The sequence below is a fragment of the Artemia franciscana genome, chromosome 12 (genome assembly GCF_032884065.1).
Source record: "Artemia franciscana chromosome 12, ASM3288406v1, whole genome shotgun sequence".
In the NCBI taxonomy this organism is placed as follows: domain Eukaryota; kingdom Metazoa; phylum Arthropoda; class Branchiopoda; order Anostraca; family Artemiidae; genus Artemia; species Artemia franciscana.
Window position 1 is genome coordinate 19,047,374 of NC_088874.1, and position 26,761 is coordinate 19,074,134.

General features: G+C 34.9%; 2 protein-coding genes across 3 annotated transcripts in view; one reads left to right on the forward strand and one right to left on the reverse strand.

Moving 5' to 3' along the window:
* Positions 1–24,840, reverse strand: part of LOC136033803 (mediator of RNA polymerase II transcription subunit 13-like) — a 79,307-nt gene extending 54,467 nt beyond the window's left edge. The window contains exons 1-6 of the mRNA XM_065714717.1: positions 24,648–24,840; positions 11,086–11,205; positions 8,851–9,013; positions 6,712–7,103; positions 4,314–4,503; positions 3,709–3,934 (exon numbers count right to left, since the gene is read on the reverse strand). Of these exons, the coding sequence (XP_065570789.1) occupies positions 3,709–3,934; positions 4,314–4,503; positions 6,712–7,103; positions 8,851–9,013; positions 11,086–11,205; positions 24,648–24,716 (1,160 nt within the window). The 5' untranslated portion in view covers positions 24,717–24,840. The remainder of the gene's footprint in view (positions 1–3,708; positions 3,935–4,313; positions 4,504–6,711; positions 7,104–8,850; positions 9,014–11,085; positions 11,206–24,647) is intronic.
* Positions 24,841–24,932: 92 nt separating this feature from the next.
* LOC136033808 (phosphatidylinositol 4,5-bisphosphate 5-phosphatase A-like) overlaps positions 24,933–26,761 on the forward strand; it is a 105,637-nt gene continuing 103,808 nt past the window's right edge. For both annotated transcript variants that reach the window (XM_065714721.1, XM_065714722.1), the window contains exon 1: positions 24,933–25,022. In XM_065714721.1, the coding sequence (XP_065570793.1) occupies positions 25,009–25,022 (14 nt within the window). In that variant the 5' untranslated portion in view covers positions 24,933–25,008. The remainder of the gene's footprint in view (positions 25,023–26,761) is intronic.

Consider the following 26,761-nt stretch of genomic DNA (forward strand, 5'->3'; position numbering starts at 1 on the left):
ATCAATGTGATAAGTGCCTAAATTTGGGGGGGGGGGCAACTAGGTTGAAAAGTAGTATAAGTGGCTGTCAACTAAACATAGTAATTTTTTTCCATACCTTGTTTATTTTGAATTCCAAAACGTAATCTACTATCTGGATAGCCTTTGTGTAATTAAAATGAAGGAAAATATATAATAAGGGTTATATGGTTTTAAATAAGACCATGGAAAAAATGTGAATGTTCCTTTTTTCACTGACTTAGTCAAAAGTTTTACTCTGTACCTTTCATTCAGTTTTAGTTATAAATACAACTAATTATCAAATGAAAAATTTAAGTTTCTTTTATTCTAATGATTTCTTTAATTTGACAATTTAATTTCCATTGAAAGCGCAAGATAATACTCTAGCACATATCCAGAAAATCAATCTTTACTTGCTTTAAATAGATTGGTTTAAATTACGCTGAACTGTGGCCGGGGCTTGCAAAGGATCATATACTTAATCCTTTTCCTGCAGACATGATATTGTTAAACATACTCCCAATTAAGAAATAATAACACTATGATACCAAAACTATGGGTAATTGACGGTAATACTAGCTATATTTACAACATATACAACAGAGAGCGGCCCCTCACCCCTGTAAAAACACTTTATAGACAACACGTGAAACCGCAAAAAAAAAAACCCAAGAGACCCCTTTTAGTTTTCACTTCGTGCGATTTTTGATACTGAAAAAATCGAATATTATAAGAATTATGAAGATAATCAAATAGTAAACGTTAAACCACACAAAGATAAAAACAAAATACAACAAGAGCTAAGAGCTCATATGACACTTGTGACGAGGCGAGAAGAGCTAAGAGCCAAGAGATCATATGGTATGAGCTCTTAACAAAATTCTATGAATCAATAAATTGATTTAAAAAGGAAAATAAGAAAATTAATGCCGGTCAGGATTTAAAGTAAGAGCTCTGAGTCACGATGTCCTTCTAAATATCAAAATTCATTAAGATCCGATCACCCACTCGTAAGTTATAAATACCTAATTTTTTCTAATTTTTCCTCTCCCTTTAGCCCCCCAGATGGCCGAATCTGGGAAAACGACTTTATTAAGTCAAATTGTGCAGCTCCCTGACATGCCAGAAGCATGCCTTTAGCCGTCCAGAAGTACCAAACTCGCCAAATCACTGAACCCCTCCCCCCAACTCCCCCAAAGAGAGCGAATCCAGTACGATTCTGTCAATCAAGTATCAAGGACATTTGTTTATTCTATCCACCAAGCTTCATCCCGATTCCTCACTCCAAGTGTTTTCCAAGATTTCCCCCTCCAACTCCCCCCAATGTCGAAAGATCTGGTCGGGATTTGAAATAAGAGCTCTGAGACATGAATTCATTCTAAAAATCAAATTTCATTAAGATCCGATCATCTATTCGTAAGATGAAAATACCCCAATTTTCACGTTTTCCAAAAATTCCGGTTTCCCCCTCCAACTCCCCCAATGTCACAGGATCTGGTCGGAATTTAAAATTAGAACTTTAAAGCACAAGATCCTTCTAAATATCAAATTTCTTTAAAATCTGGTAACCCTTTCGTAAGTTACAAATACCTCAATTTTCAAAATTACCCCCCCCCCCCCAATTCCACCAAAGAGAGCAGATCCGGTTATGTCAGTCAGATATCTTAGACAGGTTTCTATTCTTTAAATCCAGTTTCATCCTGATCTCACCTCTTTAAGTATTTTCTAAGATTTCCGGTCCCCCAACTGCCCCCCCCCCAATTACGCTTGATCCGGTTGAGACTTAAAATAAGAAATCTGAGTTACGAGGATCTTCTAAATATGAAGTTTCATGAAGATCCGATCACTCCTTCGTGAGTTAAAAATACGTCATTTTTTCTTATTTTTCAGAATTAACCCCCCCCCCCCCCAATAGAGCGGATCCGTTCCAATTATGTAAATCACGTATGTAAGACTTCTAATTATTTTCCCCACCAAGTTTCATCCCGATCCTTCCAATCTAAGCGTTTTCCATGATTTTAGGTTCCCCACCCCAAACTTCCCCCAATGTCACCAGATCCGATCAGGATTTAAAATAATTGCTTTGAGACACGATATCCTTCTAAATATCAAATTTCATTGAGATCCGATCACCCGTTCGTAAGTTAAGAATACCTCATTTTTCAGAATTAACCCCCCCCCCCCAATTACCCCAAAGAGAGCGGATCCGTTCCGTTTATTTCAATCATGTATCTAGGACTTGTGTTTATTTTCCCACCAAGTTTCATCCCGATCCCTCCACTCTAAGTGTTTTCCAAGTTTTAGGTTTCCCCCTCCGAACTTCCCCCCACCCATTTTCCCCAGATCCGGTCAAGCTTTAAAATAAGAGCTCTAAGACACGATATCCTTCTAAACATCAAATTTCATTGAGATCCGATCACTCGTTCGTAAGTTAAAAATACCTCATTTTTCCTAATTTTTCAGAATTACCCCCCCCCCCCCCAACTACCCCAAAGAGAGCGGAGCCGTTCCGATTATGTCAATCATGTATCTGGGACTTGTGCTTATTTTTCCCATCAAGTTTCATCCCGATCCCTCCACTCTAAGTGTTTTCCAAGATTTTAGGTTCCCCCCTCCAGCCCCCCCCCCCCAATGTCATCAGATCCGGTCGGGATTTAAAATAAGAGCTCTGAGACACAATATCATTCCAAACATCAAATTTCATTAAGATCCCATCACCCGCTCATAACTTAAAAATACTTCATTTTTTCTATTTTTTACGAATTAACTGGGCCCCCACTCCCCCCCCCCATGGTCAAAGTGGGAAAACGACTATTTCTAATTTAAGCTGGTCATGTCCCTGATACGCCTGCCAAATTTCATAGTCCTAGCTTACCTGAAAGTGCCTAAAGTAGCAAAACCGAGGCCGACAGACAGACAGACAGAATTGCGATTGCTATATGTCACTTGGTTCATACCAAGTGCCATAAAAAAGTCATAATAGCACCCATACCAGACTTGTAAGAGGTCTATGATGCTTGCATATTTTTTTCTTTATACATGAAGCACCAAACAATGAAAGAATATCATTTAATCGAAACAGTTTAATTAAATCTTTTATTTAATTTTACAATTTAATTTCCACTGAAAGCGCAAATTAATACTCTAGAATTTATCCAGAAAATCAATCTTAACTTGGTTTAGACAGATTAAACTATGCTGAACCCGTGGCTGGGGCTTGCAAAGGATCGCACACATGCTGTTTTTCCTGCAGACACGATATTATTAAACATACTGCCAATTATGAAATAATAGTACTGTAATACCAAAACCATGGGTATTAAACAGTAATACTGGCTATATTTACAATACTTACAGCAGAGAACGGCCCCTCACCCCTGTAAAAACATTTTAGAGACAACACGCAAAAACGCAAAAAAAAACTCAAGAGACCCCTTTTAACTTTCATTTCGTGCTATTTTTAATACTGATAGAAATCGAATATTATGAAAATTATGAAGATAATCAAACAGTATGGTAAACACCCAGACTTGTGAGAGGTCTATGACACTTGCATATTTTTTTCTTCATACAAAAAGCACCAAACAATGAGAGAATATGTATAATGTCTCCCTCTAAGCACTTTTTGAAAAGTATGACTATTTACAGTATAAAACAATGCAAATCAGGTAAACAACACGAAACAGAAATAAAAAGTAATAAAGATACCTTGGACAGTGACATGGTGACTTTGCTAGCGGATCACCAACTTCTACCATACTTTCATTCGTATTATCAGCATTAGCAATGCTATCGTGACGACTTGACGCTAAAACTCGCCGACTAGCAGTACCTCCAACTATTGGACAATGTTTAGCAGCAGCAGCATAAGGGGCCGCAGGTTCTCCATATGCAAGAGAACCACTCATCGGGGATGATGGCTTAGCCACTAATCCTTAAATACAAAGAATATGCTTAGTCCTGTTATTTCTTTTTTTGTAAAAATCATAGCAAGACTTCTCTATTTTGTGTTAATTCAATGCAGGACAATTGGCTTACAATGGACATCTCCCCCTCCTCAGTGGAGTACATCAGAGCATTTTTCTAAAAAGGGATCATTTTGATCGATCTCAAGGGGGGGGGAGGTATCCAAAATTAAACTTTAAAGTAGCTGATTAGCTATTGGTTCATATTAAACCACAAAAAGCAGCCATGTGTAGTTTTAAATAATTAAAAAATAAATTATTATTTCAGTTTGTTTTCAAATATACACTCTATCCATGAACAATTAGTAAGTATACACTGTAAGATTATGATGGACAAATGTGAATTACCTTGTTTTTGTTGTTGTGGTGAATGGGTATCAAGATCTGTCACCAGAACATAGATACTTGGATAACGAACTCGCATACCAGATATGCTCACTTCAATAACAGGTGGGACGTCCAAATGCTGGAAATCCATCGGAATTGGATAAAATTGACGCCATTCTTTTAAAGTTTGATCGCAGACTGGATCCCCTAACTAAAAAAAAAAAAAAAAAAAAAAAGAACTCTCAAAAAAAAAAAAATGCAGGAAATTATTTACACATAAAGGCACTTATATTCATAATATAAATATAAATATTACACGTATTTTGGAGGTTTTTTTTTTGTCAAGCAAAAGTGGGATATATATCACCCGTGTATTATGTGCATATATATATATATATATATATATATATATATATATATATATATATACATATAAATACATATATATATATATATATATATATATATATATATATATATATATATATATATATATATATATATATATATATATATATAAATATATATATATATATATATACATATAAATACATATATATATATATATATATATATATATATATATATATATATATATATATATATATATATATATATATATATATATATATATATATATATATATATATATATATATATATATATATATATATATATATATATATATATATATATATATATATATGCAAAAAACGTAAATTTAAGCTATGGTTTATAGAATTAACATAACTACTTAAAGTTTTTCCTATGACTTCAAATTTAATACATTTGGTTTGTAAATACATAAAATCAAGTGCGTTTCTGAGTTTCTCAGTACGTGCTTCCTTGCACTGAAAGAAGTGCTTTCTTTTTAATAATCTATTAAAACATTATGCTAAATTTTCAACTTGATTCTCCAGGGAAAATCAACAGTTGGATGCACACCCCCTAGAAAGAAACGGTTCTTGACATAAAGTCACTCGAATTGCTGATCGTGACTGCTCGAAAAATATTTGGAATATCTTAAAACATCAGCCTACTCTGTGGCCAAATACCTATACAAAAACACAACCCTAAATTCACAATCTATGAATGCATTATTTCCTTGTAGTACCCATATAAACATGTTCATTCAATGCCTGTTGTCAAAGGCTAGGCAGAATAAAAACGGCACTACGTGTTACCCTCAATTGGCTTTTCCCGATATAACTTTAACTAGTGGAATAATTTGGAAAAATCCTCCAATTTCTTCAATAGGATCAAGGACTACAAGAAATTTACAGTGGAAAACTCATTTTAAAGCACATAATGAGAAAGAAATTATCCTTTTTCAAGTTTTTTGTTTTACAACTGACGTATGCTTTTGATCACATTAATTGTCTTTGGTGCTGCCATTGATTTTTTATTTAAATATTTTTTTTTAAGAAATTCAGCATCAAGGATAATGATTCTTTACTTTGAAAAAGTAGAAGGAAAGGCACCGTCTTTTTTATATTAATACCTTACAATTGTTCGTTTCTTTATCACTGGTGAAGCACCACCATCACCAACTTGAACTATTTCAGTACATTTGTGTCAACTAGTCGGCGGAATAGTACTTTTTTCTTGCATACATTTTTTCTTATCAGCCTACAACACAAAACATGAAACGTTTTGCTGGAAGTCAGGCTAATTTGAGCTTGTTGTATTTTTCGTGTTTATCCTTAATCCACAGACTATTCAAACAAATAAGATCTAACAATTCTACTTATTATATTGGCACACATAGTTGTTCAACTAGTCAGGAGACCAAGGCAGAATAAAGTGCTTCAATATTGAAGTTTCTTTAGTTAATCGTCGCATTCAGAGCAAATTAATATTTCGTGGGGGTTTGAAAAGACAGTTTCTTTGTCTTTTTATATTGACAGAAGCATGTAAATAGAACGCTAGCTGTCTATCTTGTTGATATTGTTGTTAATGAGAGCTCTGAGTTGTCAAATTAAACGAGGCTCTGAATTTTGCCGAAACTGCAAAGTTTTGTCACATAAGACTTAGCTTGGTGACAACTCAAACTTTAGCATTACTTTGACTCCAAGCACATGCTTTAAGACTTGGTTGGGTATCCATGATGAAAAATAATACTCAAATTAATAAAGAATAAACAGCGAACAAATATATTTAAGAAGAAAAGAAAAGTTTTTTTAAGGCCGTCTTGTGAACACATGACATGCTAAGAGTAGTAACCTTCCAGGAAAAGAAACATGTAATTGAAGTACATAAAGATTTATAAGAATAGAGTATTTCTTTAGTTTACGATTTTTTTATTCATTTTTTTTTTTTTTACAAAACATAAGTTAACCAGCTTTCATATTGCCATAATGCTATGAATAATTACCATTAAAAGGATTAAGGACCCAGTAAAAATTAAATCAATGGATACCTTCCAGGACACTCCAGTGAGAGTTCCAGCAAGACCCCATGGAGCTAATAGCACCTGCGTACCAAGCTCACTATGCTGAGATGCAACAAGATGAGAGCTTTGAACACGTCTAACAGCAACCTGCTGTCTTACATCTAGACTGCAAACAACCGTTGACTCTCCGTGCAGGAAATAAGTAAAACTAAAGGCCAGATGACTTGCATCAGGTGCAGTAGGAGACGACGCAGTTGGATAAGGTTGGATGAACCACCGTCCTAGCCTTACATAATCACGGGCCAAAAGACATCTTTCAATAAGGTTATGCAGGGCTTTAAAAAGAAGTGTACGACACTCATAACTTAGTCCTTCTTCCCACGAACCTTGGCTAAGGGTACCAGACTGAGCTTCATTACCTAAAACAAAAAGATACGAAATAGCTAATCATAGGTATACACAGAACCAACCCTTCAGGGGGTAGGGGTCACTCGGACTGACTCTGCCCCCCCCCCTATATGCATCAAAATATTTAATGCAACTATTCGGCTGTAAAGAATAACATTAAGATTTTAAATTAGCATTCCCACTTGGGTTGTAGAAAACCAAATGATTCCAATATTTGAGTGTTTTCAAAGTGAATAACAAACTATTACAACTTATTGATTTTTTTTTCAAAATTAACTGTCAGTACATACACCAAGATTTTCATTTTTCAGAACGATGATAATTTAAACCTGTCCATACCAAAAAGAGAGGAACTAAAGAAAGTAAAAGGAAAAAAACACCTATCAACACAAACTGGACATACTCACATCTTGGTTAAAAAAAAAATTGAAGTTAACCTAAAATACAGTTCAGGATAGATTAATAGCTTTAGTTCAGCGCTTATGTGAAACCTTTCGAGATTTTCCTTAAACCATCCATGAACATTAGATTTTACTTCAAAAACGTCTAAAAGATATTCCTAAATTAAGGATTCCAAATTCAATGTAATGGCTAGTTTCTAATTACTTCAAACCACCCGTGGATTCTATAAAAAAGTGAAATCCTTTTGATGAAACATCATTTAAACGTCTTATCCTAGCAGACGAAAAGAGCGAGTTTTGAAGTGACTTGATGACAAACACACTGAACAGATGCATGGGAACGAAAAAGAACGAAAGAAAAGAGCTGATAAGGCTGGAATAGAGCCCCTTGAGAAATCCCACATGCTATAGTTTGAAAGATATAAAAGCAAAATATGGGGATTTTAAAGTTTTATGTTTATTTATTATCTTTGCATATTATTTCACCTTCATTCCTGACAAGGAACAGTTACACCTTGAAACTCAAATATAAAAATTATAAAAAAAAACAACAACAATGAATAGGACAATAAAGCCCAATAAAATCACACCAAAAAATTCTTAATTACATCCAAAATTCAAAAATTGATGTGAAAACACTTAAACACTAAATGACTTAGTTAGTAAAAAAAAAACACATTTACATAAAGGAAAACATTTTAGGTATTACACTTAGAATTTCAGGTTATAAATCTACAACCTGGAAGCAAAATTATCCTAATGCTTGAAAACTCATCCCAGGGAAAATGCAACTAACCATTTCGGAACTCCATAGTCTATTCAATAAATTGTATCAGCTTAATTTGGTAGAAAAAAAACAAAAAACAAGCAGGATGAGATAATTTTGCACACAGGAAAAGCTAAGACATGCCAATTATGATAAAACTGAATTTTCTATTGCTAAACAATAGAGGGTTACATAAAATAATCACACACGTAGGTCATTCGAAAAACCAAGGAAAATTACGCTATTTGGCAGAAGATCTCCAGAATATTGTTTATTTTTTACAAAACAAGAGAATTTTTCTCTTAGGTCACAGATCCACAATTTCATTATTGTCATTCTAAAGGCACAGAAAATTTTTATTTAAGCAATAATACAAACGAAAAACTAACATTGAACTTCAAAAACTCTAGAAAATGGAAATTTCACCTCAGTTTGTAATCTTTAACTGAATAGTCCTAATGCCTAATCCAAGTGTCAATAATACGTGATTAATTAATATTTGAAGATGAAATAAAATAAATAAACCTTGAATCAGAAGACAATTATTCTGTTAAAAAGTTGGTTGAAACTATACCTAAAGGCAATACTCACAAGCAAGCAAATCTGGATGGACAAGACTTGCAAAGTCTGGCTCTTCTCCATACCAAAATATCCAGAGCTCTTTGGGTCCATTAAGGAAATTCACTGGTGCTTGTTGTGGTCCATAGGGGTCTACAGGCGGCAGCACCCGTCTCCATACACAAAGTAATTCAGCCTAAAAATCATACAATATATATAAAATAAATACAAATACACACACAAACACACACACATATATATATATATACATATATATATATATATATATATATATATATATATATATATATATATATATATATATATATATATATATATATATATATATATATATATATATATATATATATATATATATATATATATAAATATATATAAATATATATATATATATATATATATATATATGGGAGGGGGATTTTATCCTGACTTGCTCTCTCCAAACTCTTTGCAATTTCTATGGGCAATAAAATGGCAAGACAATGATCAATTGGTGCACTCCCTGCTAAGGCATAGGAAGTAAAACCCTAGCTGCAAAAACCCACAGAACACAATCATTGAATACACTCTTGCTTTTAAGCAAAAATAAAATGTGATTGAAAATCCTTGCTCACACTTTTCATAATGTAGTTTTGTTTTACTTTTTGCCATATATACTTACCAATTAATATTTGCAATGCTGATGTTTTTAAAACGAATATAAAGGTTTTAAAAATGATATGACAACATCTAGAAGCTGTTATCACATGGGAAAGGTAAGGTACAATCATTTTGTGATTTTAATTTGCAAATATAGTACTACTTCTAAAGGTTTGATCATCATATATATTTTGACGATAAGATCAGCTTTAGATATGCTAGTTGGGTACACATGCTATAATTGATTTAAGTAGGCAAGACAATAGGGCGTTGGGGATGGAAGGGTTTAAATTGGAGAAAAACTAAACAAGCAACATTTTGAAAATACTGGGGATTAAAGGTGAACCCACAAGTCCCAAAAAATTTCCCAGGGGAAGACCTGAAGGCAACCAACTCATAGCAAACTCAATTTAGAGTATATATGCAAAGTACATCTGAGAATTTTATAAGCATGAAAGGGTCCCAATATACACAGACTCCCAATATACACAGGAGTTGATGCTTTAACCCAAATGCAGGAATCTGATTGCGACAACTTGAGCAATCATGTTTAGTTGATATGAATTGCATGGCCTAATCAGTTGATGAATAATTAACACTTACCCAAAGCATAAGCATCTAGTGCCCATGGCATGTCGTTTTTTTTTGTAAAATTCTATTCAATTGGTACAAGTTCTTATCCCACTTTATTTAAATCTTATGTAAATGATTACTCGGAATTCTGAACAAAAGAATTCACAATTTACTGTAATATTAGAATAACCAGTGGCACAATCAGACTTTACATATAGGATGATGAGTAACTAGAGATATGAGATTTTTTTATAACAATTGTAAACATACATTTTAAACCCCTTGACCTTTCAGGTACAATAAAGTTTAGGTAAAAAATCTAGCATTTCTGCTTCTTGTAAGGAAAATGATTAAAAAAAAATCAATGCATTACCAAAAAGTTGACAATAGTCTTTTAGTCAGGGATGTCAATTCACAGAAATGTGTGTGTGTTTGTTTGCGCAGGGGTGGGGTGGTGATCAGAACAAATATTTTTCCAGTTTTTTTTTTTATTAGAACATAAAAAATACATTGCAAGATCTAGGGAAGACCATAAAATCAAGGAGGGGAGCAGTTGCCTTCCCTACCAATTGATGCTGCTGCTTTGAAGTATTTTTTAAACTTTAGGTTATCAGATATAATATACTTAAGACCCTCTGAGACCACAGTAATATCTTTCTATATACCAAAAAAAAAACACAAGTATAAAATTTTGCTCAGCTTTATTGCTTATTTTACATAGCCCAAGTTGCATACAAGTGAAATATTTACACATAGCAAAGACAATGGGTCAATTTATTAATATAATCCAAGCTTTTAAATTCATTTTTTGCTAAATAATTTACAAATTCATCACGAAATAATTTTGGTTTTTCTTCTGGAGGTAATCTACTTCACACACACCTCCTCCCAATGCTTCACCACTGAGGAATAGGACTTATTCACAGATCAATACAAGTCTTGCTTATATGTGCTATTCAACTGCTATATCAGCCTCTACTCAAAGTGCAAATATGAAGAAGCAAAACACCTTAAACATAAAACAAACAAATTTACCTGCAAACACTTTGAATATGAAGATAGAATAAGATCATTATGAGGCTCAACTGTCCTGTTAGCAAACACTCCATTTCCTTTATGAGACAGCCTCCGCCATCTTATGCCACCAAGGTCAGTCTAAAAAAGAAAAGAAAGTTATAGTAGATATATCCAACCTTTTGTTCTATCTGGGTCACTGGGCTACATTAAAAAATAAACTCTTTGAGCTACCTTTTGTGCTATCTGGGAAACTGGGTCGCACATGTGCTATGTATAACCTAGGACCAATAACAGTTTCATTCATAGTTGATTATCTAAAGCAGCCTACTCAAGAGGTAGTTGTTGGGGAGGTGATATCATCTCCAATTGAAGTAATAAGTGGGGTGCCCCAGGGCAGTTGCCTGGGACCTGTTTTATTCTGTTTATTTGTGAATGATTTACCCTTTTCTATCCATCGCTCATTTTTAAAGTTGTTTGCTGACAACATGAAGGTCTACTTGCCCATAAAAGACCCAATAGAGGTACGTTATGGTGACATCATCAATGTGTTCTGTATTATTAAAGGTATAGATGACCAAGATTTTGATTCATTTTTCAAATACAGTTACTATCACACAATCTGCCAACACCATTACAAACTGTACCCCCCAAATTCAAATAAGAAAATAGGGCAATGTTCATTTTCCAGTAGGGTCATTTCACCTTGGAATAGTCTATCCATTGAAGTCATGGAAGCTGGGAATGTGCAGATACTTAAATGTTCTTTAGTGGAGACACTTTTCTATTTGGGAGTTATTGATGTTTAGTTATAAATTGATCTTTTAGTTATGAGTTTACAACTTTAGGATATAAGTTTTTTTTTCTTCTAGCATATCCTCTTCTAATATTCAATGTGTTGCTAATTAGCCTATTTCTTGTTTTGTGTCTATAGTGACCAGCATTATTGCTTACCGTTTACTGTATTCATAAATAAATATAAGAGAATTTATATTTAAATTCTCATGTGGGAGAGAATTCTCATTAAATTCTCATTAAATTCTCATTCTTCAATAACAAATCCATGTGGCTGCATAAATTTGAACCCTGGATATATATGTATTAAACTTCTCTTTGTTTTTTGCATTTTCCCTGGTCTTGTGTTAACCTATGTGTTGATTTAAGGGACCTACCTCAGTGCTGTGATTGATATATTTAGACTTTTGGGCAATTCATTGCACATCTTCCCGTTCTTCATTATTTACCTATACAGTGTTGCCGGTCTAAATTTGCGAAGTATCTGTTTTTTTGATAAAGCCACAGATTACGTAAGCTGAATCGTTTATCTTCTGCATTTGGGGAAACCTGTGCAGAAGAGAGCGATAACAAACACGAAGAGCCGTATTGGTACCGGCGGGATATCCATCCTTAAACTGCTGGGGATAGGCGATTTGAGTATCCGCGCTTCCCACAGGTCCCCCAAGTTCTGAAAACCCCCGTGATAAATTGATATCTGTTGGCTGAAAGCTTTTTTTCCCCCGCAGTTTTTTCCAGCGCTTTTTTCTCATATCATGCCGCCACCTAGCGAAATTAAGGCCACATCAAGTAGAAGACCAAAAAGGACTCATATAAGTCCGAAAAAAGGATCCGACAATTGTCTTGCCTGCAATATTGCATTAGAAAATGATTCTTATGCCATTCTTTGTGATGGGTGTGACAAGTGGATATGTACCGAGTGTCTAGACATGCCTGGACCTGAATATCTGCTTATCACGAAAATCTCCTGACGTGTAGATATTTGTATCAAGTGCCCAGCATGTAAATACGGATCAACATCTGTTAATACTCAAAATACTAGTGTTGAGAATATCGTAAAAGCTACAATAAATAGCATGAAAAATGAGATCATTGATAAAATCCCATCTCAAGCGGCCTTTCAAGAAATTGTCCAAGCATCTTTAAAAGACTTGGAAACATCATTAAAAGCTGAAATCTCACAAACTGTCAGTGAGATAAAATCACAAGTGTCAGCACTGGAAACCCGGGTGTCCGAAAAATGCTCACTCTCTGAAATGCGTTCCGAAGTCCAGACGGTAGTTCTTCAAGAGACAACAACCATCAAAGCCAATCTTACCCAGCATCTTGATAGTGAGATCCAGCGCCACTTTTCTTAAGAAAGGGACAGACAACGTAGAGCCCTTAACATTGTTGCGTTTGGGATCCCTCCGCAACCCAATGACCCAACTATTCATCAAGTCTTATATTGATCAAAAGTATAAGCTCAGAGACGTTCACATCAATAATGTGAGAAGACTTCCGATCCCTACTAACTCTCTGCCATCTGCACGCCCTCCTCCTGTCCTTTTTACTGTCCCAAGCCTTGACATCAAAAGGTCAATCATCAACCGCTCCCGCGAGCTCCGTGAGGATATACAATTTCGTGGTGACGCATCCAAGACAGAGAGAAACAGGAGGAAGGCTTTAGTTGAGGAGTTGAAAAGAAGAATAAGCTCAGGTGAGCCCAACCTCATGATCTTCAAGGGCCAAATCGTTCCAAAAAACGAGGCTGCTCATCACAGTTGGGAAGTGCCACCCTGGTCCCCTCCAAAGCAATCCACGATGGAAACCTAGTTATATCATCGCATCCTCATGTAAATAGTTTTGTTTCCCCAGTGCTTCGTTTTGATAAATCGTCAGTTGATATTTCTTGTGAAGCTTCATCCAATCCTTCTCCAAATGTTTCCCATGTCGATTTAAGAGCTATTTGTGCTAATGTTAATTCAAATGTTATATCTAATAATTTGCTCGTGTCATGTCAGAATCCAGCGGATTCAAGTTTTTCAAGTACTATATCTGATATTACCTCTGAGTCTCAACAGCCAAATTTCCCGAGTCAGAAGCCCCTTTCTGAAAATACTTTCCGTGTTCTTTCAAGCAATGTTGATTCTCTGACAAATAAGCTTCTAGAATCCGGAGTGCTTCTTAGGGAAGAAGCAGCAGATATTGCGTGTTTTGTTGAATTGTTACCAAAACATAGTTTTTTGGCGGTTACTGAAACATCCCTACAGATCTCGGGATATCAACTATTTAGCAACTTGGAGCACTCAAATTGTCGAAGAGGAGTTGGTGTTTATGTAAGAGATGGTATCCAGGTTAGTGTTGTAAATCCTACTATGCTTGATATATCTTTGATAGAAAGTGTATGGCTTGATATCTCCATTGCTAATAAAAATTTGCGTCTTGGGTGCGTTTATCGAAGTCCAAGTGCTCCTTCCCTTGAAGATAGTGAATTGGCCCTCAAAACTATCATTGATGAAATGACATCTTCAATTTCCCTTCCTATCTCATTTGAGTTAATAATCACTGGAGATTTTAATTTTCCTGCAATTGAGTGGGTTGAAGGAACTGGACATATTTCATCTAATAGTAGAGACTCACCTTTTTTATCTTGCCTATCAAATAATTTTCTTCATCAGACTATTGATAAGCCTACACGCTATAGAGCTGATCAGAATCCCTTGCTGTTAGACCTTGTCATCTTGCGTGATACTGATTCCCTCATTCGTAATGATTATTTACCGCCAATTGCTACTAGTGACCACCTAGTTATTCTGTCTGTGTTGTCCCTAAATAGTCGTCCTCAACCTAAATTTCGTCCTCAGACTTTCACCGACTATGAGGCAATACAACAGGAACTTTCATCTGCAAACTGGTCAATGCTTATCACCAGTGACATCAATGAGTCGTGGCTAAATTTAAAAAAAACTCTTCTTGCTCTTGAAAAGAAACATTCCAGGGTTATTTTTAGGAAACAGCCCAAAACACTTCCCTTCCTCACTAAGGAAGTTAAGAAGCTGATTAACCAGAAATCTAGAGTTTGGAAACAGTATATGAAGAAGAGGAACCAGGAGACCCTGTCATTTTATAAGGCAGTACGGAATCGTGTAACAGATTCTGTAAAAAAAACTGAAATCTGCCTACGAGGAAAATTTGGCTTCTGAGATCAAGTTAAACCCAAAATCTTTTTGGAGACATGTCTCTTCTAAAAACCCAAATCATGATACTATTCCTGACCTTGTTGACCACAGTGTATTACACTCATCTCCAATAGATAAGGCTGACATTCTAAATGCACAATTTGCTTCTGCCTTTACCCAAAATTCGGGCACCTCCTCACCAGATCCTCCATTGTATGAAGTGCTTTTCCCTATGCCTGATCTGTCAGTAGGTGAATTAATGGTTTTCAATAGCCTTGAGAAGCTTGATGTAAATAAGTCAAAGGGACCAGACGGTGTTCATCCACGTCTTCTTAGGGAGTGTCGAAAAGCTCTCAGCTACCCCCTGTGCATGCTGTTCCGGTTATCTCTTCAAAATGGGGAACTACCGCATGATTGGAAAACATCTTATATAACCCCAATCCATAAAAAGGGACGAAGAGACTCAGCAGAGAATTACCGTCCCATAAGCATCACCTCTGCAGTTGTTAAGGTGCTTGAGAGATTTGTTAATAAAGCTCTAATTGAACATCTTGAGGTCAATAATATCCTTTCCACATCACAACATGGTTTCAGATCTGGTAGATCTGTGGACACTAACCTTATCCAAACATATGAAATAGTGACTACACTGCTTGATGAGGGTTTTCCTGTCGACATGATTCTTCTTGATCTGTCCAAAGCATTTGACAAAGTTTGTCACGAATTCCTCATAATCAAATTAAGGGCTGCAGGTGTCAACGAAGGTGTTGTACAGTGGATTATGGGCTTCCTTTCTGAAAGATCACAGAGTGTCAGAGTTTTTGATTTACAAGGAACTCCTCATTTCTCTTCTCCCACAACTGTATTAAGTGGCATGCCCCAGGGCACTATTCTTGGACCAACACTTTTCAACTTCTATGTTAACGAATTACCCACCCTTCTTTCAAATCTTATTACCCTTTACGCTGATGACTCAAAACTAGTTGGAAAAGCGGCTACTCCCTCTGACCAGCAATCAATTCAAACAGATCTTGATAGTCTAGAAAGATGGGCTAACATGTGGCTTCTGACTTTCTATGTTGACAAATGCCATGTAATTCATTTTGACAAAAATAACAAGCATCATAAGTATTTCCTTCAAGACAACTTCCTTTCTGCTGTTTCCAATGAAAGAGATCTTGGGGTTATTGTAGATCACCAATTAAAGTTTAGCAGCCATGCTAAGTCTGTTTCATCTTCTGGAAATAAAACCCTCGGTATCATAAAAAGAACCATCTCCAGCTGACACCCTAGAGTTCTTATGAAGTTATATAAGGCGCTTGTACGTCCACACCTGGAGGTTGGAATGTCATTGGCAGCCCCTTTCTTCAAAAAAGATAGGAAGTTGCTTGAGGATGTCCAGCATCGTGCCACTAAGATGGTTACCAACATGAATAAATTTCCATACAAAGAAAGACTACGTCGTTTGAAGCTGCCGACGCTGACATACCGACGGAAAAGGGGTGACATTATTTTAACCAAAAAAATCCTCTCTAAAAATACCCTTCCCGGTCTCTTTGCACAGCCCTTGCATTCTGGTACTAGAGGACATTCTTTGAAGCTCTCCATGCAGCGTTCCACGAGTAGACATAGAAGCCACTTCTTCAGCCAAAGAATCATCAATATGTGGAACCAGCTCTCTGAAGAAACAGTTTCTGCTACTTCAATTGACATGTTCAAGTCCCACCTTGATAGGGAATGGCTCTGCCAGGAGTTCCTTTACAATTGGGAAGCTGCAGAGTCCTCCACAAGAGTCTAATCTAACAGCCACAATCTACACCAAACGAATTCTTTTTTTCTCATGGAGCATCACAAGGATGGATAATCCTTATATCGCTCCAAGCTGCGATTTAAGGTGATTTAAGGTAAAATATTTATGTATTTAAATGTCTGTATTGTATTTTCCTAACCTTTGGACTTTCCCAAATATTTTATCATTTGAAGCCAAAGTCATTAGAAAAACCCTCTTTCAAAGCTATTTGTTACACCATTTTCAATTTGATTCATCACTGCCTTAAAATTTTAATTGAAATATTGATTTCCCTCAAGAGTTTTCTAAGCAGATATCAGTTTAATCTTCTTTGATTAGAGCCAAACACCATGAATATTCTTGGGAGGAGTAACAAAAATGAAAATAGTATCATTTTCATCCAACTTCCCCAGATTAAGTCCCCCTTCTGTATGAGTTGCTGAGTTGGATGGCTTATTTCTAGGAATAAAGTTAGAACATTTGTATGTCTACAACAGATCAAAGACTGCCACTACTAATCACTAGGTAAGAGATGAGGGCTGGATGACATTGCATTTCATAGATGTTGCCATAGCACTCTCTCCAAGCCAACACATCTACTTCACAGTCAGCTGTTCAACCAAGAATATAAAATAGAAATGAGACAGCTTATGCCAGGCAACAAGTGAATGGTAGGCCAACAACCTTTTCTGAAAATGAGATTGGGGAGACATTATTACTAGGTAGTGAGAAATGGGAAAAATTGTACCAAGGAATGCAGTCTAAGTGGTTACAACCTGAATCCAAAACTACACATAAAAATGTTATGTTAAAAGAGTTATGTTATGGTTTCGTCGGCAAAGAAAACTATTCCTACATTTTCATGGGAACTCCAGTTTAATATTCTTGATTTTTGTATTGCAAGCTGGTCATTCTGTTCAGTTAATTGGATATGTATTTTATGTCATAATAAAAGAATATGTGCAAACTGTTCTAGTAACAGCTTGGTGTCTTAAATAGCTAGTATAAACAAAATGAAAAAAAAATTCTGCAGAAAAATAAATCACAACAGATGAGAATATGTCTCTGAGAAGGCCCTTTGGCTGGTTTGCAACAGTAGATATGTGCAGGCTGTCAAGATGTGCTTTAGAGGACCAAACCACATTTAAATAGTATATGTAAATTGGATAAAAGACTTTGATTGATCACACAAAAGTCTGAATCTCAATGGGCTTAAATTCACACAGTTTCTTGATGATGTAAGGTTAAGTGAAGCGCTTCAACATAGCATTATTGGCCTGATGCTTACAAATATCAATTCTAATGACCTGATTTTTTTTTCTAGCAATGGCATCTATTTATATGTTGATATAAATAGTTCCTGCAAGCAGACATGTTTAAAAAAAAAAAAAATCTGAGGTAAGGTTAAATAAAAAAAAAAAGGAAATTTATTTTCAGAACATACATACTTTACTCTTTTCTTTTTTTTTAGATAGTTGCCAGGTTTGCTCAAACATTGTTGCTCAATACCCTGCCTATCAACCAATTTTAAAATACCTCTTTCAAAAAGACTTGCTGCCTGCTCTAACAACCAAGAGTTCATTACCATTTTATATTGTTATTGCTTGGTGCAAGATTAGGACTGTAGGGTAGGTGGTCTAAAACTTCCCAACCAAAACTGTCCAACATATTAAATGTTTGACCTACAGTATGAGGTCTTGCTTGTCATGATGAAAGACTATTATCTTTGTCAGAATGCCACATCTTCCTTTTTTTAATTGTTCTGTATAGCTTTCTTGGGGTTTGGAAGTATGTTTTTGTATTGATAGTGTTTCCTTGTTGCATGAAGTTGACAAACAAAATACCATGCCTATTCAAAAAATTGATACCATGATTTTGTGCTGGGATAGTCTCTCATTCCTTCACCTTTACAGGCAAGTGTGTGTATCTCCATTCCATGCTCTGTTGCTTTGATTTGGGCATGATATGAAAACCCATGTTTCATCTCCAGTTATGATCTGACTCAAGAAGGAATCACCTTCTTCATGAAAACAAATCAAGAAATTCAGTGCACACTCATATTTGGTTTTTGTGGTCCTCTGTTAGGACTCTTGGGACCCAGTGGGAGCACAGTTTCTTAAGCTGTAGGTATTCAGAAATAATTTTGTAAAGCACTGACCTTAGCACCTAAGGAAAACTTGTTTGATAGACCCATTATTGTGAAGCAACTCTTCTGACAAATCCTCACTTCAACTGAAGTCACCAAATTGTCTGTAATCAAAGAAGGTCAACCAGAGTAGTCCTCATCATGGATGTTGTGATGATCATCTTTGAATGCTTGTGCCCACTTTGCCTTTGCTCATAACAGTATCATCATACAGATCAAAATCTCTACAGCAGAAAGGTTCCTTGCACACAAAAACTGTATCACTGAGCAAACCTCACACATGGCCGACAGTGTTCTTTGTTGTTGTTCTTTTTTGTTTTATCATTGCTCTATAATTTATTTTGAAAAATATTTTTAGAAGTTAATTTTCATTGGTTTGCCAAAAGCAAGAGTTGTAATACAACAAGCAGTTTGAAGCTTTCAATGATTTCTTTCTTTTTCAGAAATTTCACTGCAGATCTAAAAGAATAAGCTGAGCAAGAGAATGACATGCCATTTTTTTTTAATGTATCTATATAATATTTCCATGGTTTGTCTTTGTTACAGTCTAGAATATTTGCTAAATTATTTGCCCAGTAACAATTAATTGAAATTGTTTATTAATTAAAAAATGTTTGAAGTGAAAATTGTACCATTATAGTTGATATTAAAGCCTATAGAGCTGATGAGTAAATATTTAAATTAATATTTAGATGAGTAAATATTGATAAGTAAATATTTGTCCTGTTCCTTTTCTTCTGCCTGTATATAAAAGTTTGATTGAATACTAAAGAAATTATTGCATGAGAAACAATTATTTACTCTGTAGTAAGCAATTAATACAAGAAAAGAAACAATCATTTACTTTTCAAACAAGGTTTCTTAGAAATAGCACTTGAGAAAAGTGGATGGTATTCTTAAAGTTGAATTCACATATATACTTAGCTAAACATTAGTGTCTAAGCATATATATAATCTATTAATCATCATGCTTCTTCCTTTATGTGCAACCCTTTTTGGTCTAAAGTCATAAAGGTTAAAAATTGATGTCTAGAAAAGCACAAATGTGAAGAAGACTTAAGAACCGACGTCTGAAAGTTTCTTTCATTACACTCAACTATTTCACTTCAGAATTTCAAGTGAGTGGAATTTGTATTGGTGTTTCTTTATAAATTCTAGAAGAACCAGAGCCAAATTATCTTTATCTTTATTTAAAACTAAACAACTTTTTTGAACATATTACTTTATGCATAGTTTATAGGAAACTTAAGTGATTTTTCCCTTTTCTTTCAAAAAGGGAAACTCACCACATAATTTGAGCTATTCCATTATTCACCAGAATCTTTGAAGGAAACAAATATAGAATAAACCTTGATAGAAGCTGGAGAAAACTCTGAAGGACTTATCTTAAGCTGTAAATCAATCCTTGAAAGTTTCATTTGCACAGTTTGGCAAATTCACAGGATTGTAAAAAAAAACCTTAGGGTAAATAATCATCTTATGTACAACTGCATTGTCATTCATACAGATGTCATAACAGAGTAAAACAAGATTGAAATCCTTAGCTTGCTCCACACTGCAATTTATGGTAATTTAAGCATGATGACTTTTAGGATAAAGAACAGAGTTCTTACATTTAATGTATTTTTAATAATGTCAATCTACAGATAAAATACTATTCAGCATCAAGAATTTTGGCATCTTATAAGGTATTGAAGAACATTAAAGTAAAACATCAGTTACCAGCACCTAAAACTATTATTTCAATTTTGATTAAAGATACTTTGACTTCAAATCTAGTCAAATTTAAGAAGAAAATACAATTTTAAAAGTCCACATTCTTGAAATTCTATACAGACAGTATTGCCAACTAATTTTTAACTGGCTCAAAGTTGATGCTTAGTAAATACTATATGAGAGACTTTTTGCTATCCTTGAAAGCAGTTAAGTTAGGCAGATGAAACAACTTGGGCTATAAAATGAAAATTTTAGGAAATAGATTCACAGCCCATAGAAGACCCAAGGAGAGTATTTTGAGCTGCATATCTTTTGCTATGTGCTGATTTAGACTCAAAGATTTTGCAGAATTTGAAAAAATAATCCTAATATGGCTTAAAGTTCTACTTAGGTCACTGGAGTTGTGTTTCTTATCATTTTCAGAGAAAAGCAGACTTAAACACAAAATTAAGAATAATATAATATTTCTATAAATTTTAGACATTTTCTAGCAGAAATTTCATTCTCTAAATACCACTAATTCCAAGATAGCAAAAAGCCTCTCATCTTGGATTTTACCAATAAAATAATCAATAAGATAGTGCTGATGTTGTGGAAGCTGCCCAGCAGAAGATATTACCCTACAAATGGCCTGGAGTAATTGCTAAATCAATCTATTTGTTAAGCACTGTTTAAATTGAATAGCCTAGTGGTTTACTTAGTCAAATGTTGGTGCTGAGGGATAGGCCTGTATAATTATTTTTCCCACTATGAGCTTTGAAAAAAAAATATGTTAAAAAAAAATATGCCTATTGCTGTGGTTTTACTCTAAATTGCACTCAAGCCAGCCTAGTTTTATTTCTGGATATTTTTGTCTATTCATGAATTATAACAACTTTAGGGTTAACAAAATTCTTCTAGGCTAGTCTAAACCTATGCTAGTTTTATTCTAGGAGTTGTCTTAGCCAAGTGTTCAAGTCCAGGTGTTGCCAGGTCAAGAACCCAGCTCTAAATGGGTACTTGAAGAAATCTAGAGAGGGAGCACAGGATATGTTGGATGATTTGCCAAAGGGAGAAAATCAGAAAACTAGTACCTATAATATGCAGACCATTGGTCAGCATGCAAAAATGTAAGGGTAAGACCCCTACTACTAGGCCAGTACCTACTTTTATTTATTTTAAACAGAAACAGAGTAAGCCAGAGGCTTGTCCCATTATATCAACAACAGAAAAACACAGTAACAAAACCTAGATGTCATAGTCTGATAGCCAATACAAAATAACAACAACAATATGACAAAAATGGAGATTGGGCCAAACTAGACCCAACACTGTTTAACCTCTATGTAAATGATGCTCATGAGGTGGTCAAGGATGGCTTGTTTAACCTCTATGTAAATGATGCTCCTGAATGGTCAAGAATTGCAAGAAGATCTTTACAACCTCTGTCTGTGGGCAACAACCTGGGTAGCACTCAGTGACAAGTCACCAGCCAAGAGTTATCAAGAAGCTATAAACAGCCCTTGTTTGTCCCCATCTTGAGTTTGGCATGTCAGTTGCCAACCTATACTTAAAGCATGACATGGAGAAGGTCCAGCATGGAGCAACCAAGCTCCATTTTACCAAAAAACAGATCTCCTACAAGCAATGACTAGAAAAGCTTAACCTGATTACCCTAACATATCACAGAAAGAGAAGAGATGTTATCCTTGCATTTAAGATGATGATCAATGACACCACTAAGTCCATTTTCAATCATAGTGAATACACCAGAACATGAGCAAATCCTATAAAACTGCATCAAAAATTTAGCAGAAAGCATGAGAAGTTCAATTTCTTCACTCATAACATTGTTGCACTGTCAAATTTCAGCAAATCTACCATGCCAGCCAGATCAGTTGACAGTTTCAAGAATGGTGTTGACCACAATCACAGCAAGTCATTGAAGATGCAGTGGGATAAACCACTATCATTCAGCAGGATCTATTAGTTACCACCCACCCCTTTTAGCCCTCAAACATGCCTGGCTGGTGATACATCTGATGAAACCAAACTGTCTTGTATATATGCATATAGTGATGATCTGTTTAAAAATTGCAACATGAATATCAAATCAACATTACCCGGCAACATCCACAGGTTTTCAGTTTTAGTTGCTAGAAGATGCAATTTAAAGTAATACTTCTGATTCTGAGGGACAAAGCTATAGACAGTACAGCCCTATTGATTCTTCACATTACAAAGATAACAACAATTCTGATAACAAATGATGAAACTAACTTTATAATAAACAAAAAGGATGATAAACAAGAGTTGGATGTCAAAGACTGAAAAAGAGGCAATTATATTTTTCCATGATGAGGGGATATTGCCCACAACAAAACAGTGCATCAATGAACACAACATGACTTTATACTCTTAAAAGAAATGATTAATGTTTAAACCTAAATGTAACAAGGAAATGTTTTAGCCTAAATGTTTATACTCTTACAAGAAGGAACATTTAGGTTAGGTTTACATGATTAAAATGTAACTGTATTGTAATATGTTTGACAAAAGAACCTAATTTTACTTATTGAATGCATTCTGAATAATACACAAGTACTGATATCCTGATCAAAATGTAGGCTATCCTTCCTATACATTGGCAAGGGATTCTAATCTTTGACTTTGTGTATAGCCCATAGGTTTAAATAGTTAAGATTGGCAGATAGTTAAGGACTAGAACAGCCTAGCCAGGATTGGCTGACTAGCCTACAAACTTAGAAAAATTCTGGTTATTCTGTATTTGAATTAAGATCAAAGCCATCCCTACAGCCTGGTCTAATTTAACACAATTATTTTTTTTTACAACACTTGTCCTAGACTTAATCTATACAAGACTGACTCTTCCTGCAGTCTGAATATGATATTCCAACTTTTAAGAATATGTGTCCAATACTAGAAAATTTTTTCAAGATTAGCCTCAAGCTTTGGTAAAGTTCTAGTTTAGTGACTTTTGGCTATCTCAGAAAGGGGTTAGATTAGGAAAATGAAACTTCCTGTGATGTGTATAAAGGCTAAAGTATACCCCAGGAAGTTATTTGGAAGCGCCTACCTCTACTCCCTCTAGAGGGTCCTGACCTATGATGACCTTTAGAAATATGTGTGTTATAAAAGTAAAACCTTGCAAAATAGATCTTCTGCTTGAATGAAGTACAACAAAGTTGTTTTCATCTTCACAAATTTGCTCAATCCCAATGCATAAGGTTTCAAAGATGTGCAAATACATTTCCTAAATTTTGAAAAAAAAACATTGATATGGCTAAGAATTCTACTCAAATAACAGGAATTGCATTTCAAGAACCAAGGGGAGAGAAAAAGCAACTGGTAACTGAAATTTTGGGTAAATGTTGTTTTGTCAAAATTTCAATAGATATAGTACCCTGTTATGTTGGGAAATTTTAGGGCCCTCTAGAGGGAGAAGGAGTGGAGGTGGGTACTTTAAAATACCTTCCCAGGATATACTTTAACCTGTAGCCCCATCCCTGAAAGTTTCATTTTCCTAACCTATCCCCTTTCCAAGATAGCCAAAAGTCACTAAACAAGAAATTTCCCTAAGCTTTAAATATGTAAAAGATTTGGCTCCACTGTTGTCTAACAGTATGCTTGAAGTTGTGAGGGTTATCTAGTAGCCTATTAGAATAGTCATATTAAACTAATCAACTGCTTATTAAAACATTAGGCTACAATAAGTCCAATGATAAGAGACTGCACTTTCTAAGTGATATGATGATGGTTTTAAAATGATTTAACTGTTCAAGTGGTGATTAGCTATCTAACTACTGGGTATCTTACCCAAATGATTGCAACCAAATGGTAGCCTAATATAGACCATCATGATAGGATAGATATGCATCATCACTATCTTGAACGGTGATAATTTTTGATGCTCTACTTAATGGCTTTTCTCAAACCTAGAGTAGGCCTGTACACATAGGCCAGAAACAGTTCTTACCAAGCTAAACAAATTTGTATGACAATCTTCAAGAGTTGCACGATTGCTAAAGCTTGGAGCCTGAGTCATGTTTTATCCATGATCTTCTTGTACACTCTTATAGTCACAAAAAACAATATTTAGGTCAGAAATATGTAAAATTTAGATCATTGACTTTGATCCTACGGTAACATCAATGGCGGATTCCAAGCTTTTCTTTGATTGGATGGTTTGAGTCACGTGAAGAAAATAAATCCCAGATCTTTGCAGTTTGGGACAAACAACGGCTTTCTCTAAAGCATTCATAGAAGAAACAGAACAATTGTCTGTTTGTTGTACTGCTTTTTACAAAAGCCAAAACCAGTGGAAATTGACACATACCATGGATAGAATTAGGTTTACAATTTTTTAGTTTGCCTGAAATTCCAATTAGTTAGGCAATTTATCTGGTATGTTTGTAAGTTTACAACATAATTTAACTAGGATGAAAGGGAATACATCACTTGATGCCTTTTCAGGATGAATATTGTGTTAAAATAAACCTTACCCGCCTTATCTTATGCTCTTTCATAGCCAAGTTCAATGATTGTTTTTGGGGGAATTCTATTTTGATTCCTTAATAGTACCCCAATAGATAAAATATTCTATAGGCTAATAAGCCTACAAAAAAGTTAAAAATGTTTTTGTAAAAAAAAAACTAGGTAAAATTCTAGTTAATTGACTTCTTGCTATCTCAGAAAGGATTTAGGTTACGAAAATGAAACTTTCAGGGATGAATCTACAGACTAAAGTATGTCCTGGGAAGGTATTTTAAAGCAACTAACTCCACTCCTTCTCCCTCTAGAGGGCCCTGACCTTTAAAAATATGTGTGTTATAAAAGCAAAACCTTGCATAATAGATCTTCTGCTTAATTAGAGTACAACCAAATTGTTTTCAGCTTCATAACTTTGCTCATTTCCATTTTATAAGGTTTTAAAGATATGCAAATACACTTCCTAAATTTGAAAAAAAACATTGATATGGCTTGAAATTCTACTCAAATAGTTCTTGCAACTAATTTGCTCCAAAGTACAAATTAAGGTAATAACAGGAATTGCATTCAGAACTAAAGGCAGAGAAAAAAAACTAGTAGGCTAACTGAAAATTAAGGTAAAATGTTGTTTTGTCAAAATTTCAATAGGTATAGACCTGTCATGTAGGCAAATTTCAGGGCCTTTAGAGGGAGAAGGAGTGGAGTTGGTTACTTTAAAATACCTTCCCAGGACATACTTTAGCCTGTAGACCCATCCCTGAAAGTTTCATTTTCCTAACCTAAACCCTTTCTTTGATAGCAAGAAGTCAATTAACTAGAATTTTACCAAAAACTATCTAGGCCTAGTGAAAAAAATTGGGTTATTGTTTAGTTTCATCCCAAGCTGTCTAAACTAGAAATTAATTGGCCACTCTGTTTCTTATCTTAACCAAGTGTGATCTAAAAATCAGAGGTAATAAGTATCAATCTGCTTACCTGCTTTGCAAAAAGTGACCTTATAGAGTGGTGTATTATCCTAACTCACATTTTTAAGGTCAATATTATTATTTAAGGACTTTTCTGCTTGACCTTGTTTTAATTAGCCCACATGAATGCTTGGTTTCAAACTTGGCATGCATGCACTGTTGTCACTATTAGAATAGTAGAGTTATGGAGAAACAAAAAGGACTGTCTTACTCAGTTGCCCAAAAAAGACCAAGACATTCACCTAAAAAAGGTGTTGATGAGTACAAAGGTTGTGACTCCAAATTGCAAGATAATGATTTTGTACTACTTTGCAACTTGTGCAAATCCTGGGTATGTATTGTATGCTTGGAAATGACAGAGCTGGAATGTAACTTAGTCACAAAAACGACTTGGAGGCTTGGGTCACTTTGATTCTGCCCTATATGTAAACAACAGAAAAACTCAATCTACCTAGGACTAACATATACAAAAATTTTGAGGAGTGAAATTCAAATGTCATTTAAGGTGATGGAGGATAAGTTCTGTGCTTTATTAGAGCCTATCCAACAGAAAGTAGCTGAAACTGATAAAGACCTGAAAAATAAGTGCACACTTTCCAGCATCCAGCATTTTACTGATAACCTAATTGGAGTGAAG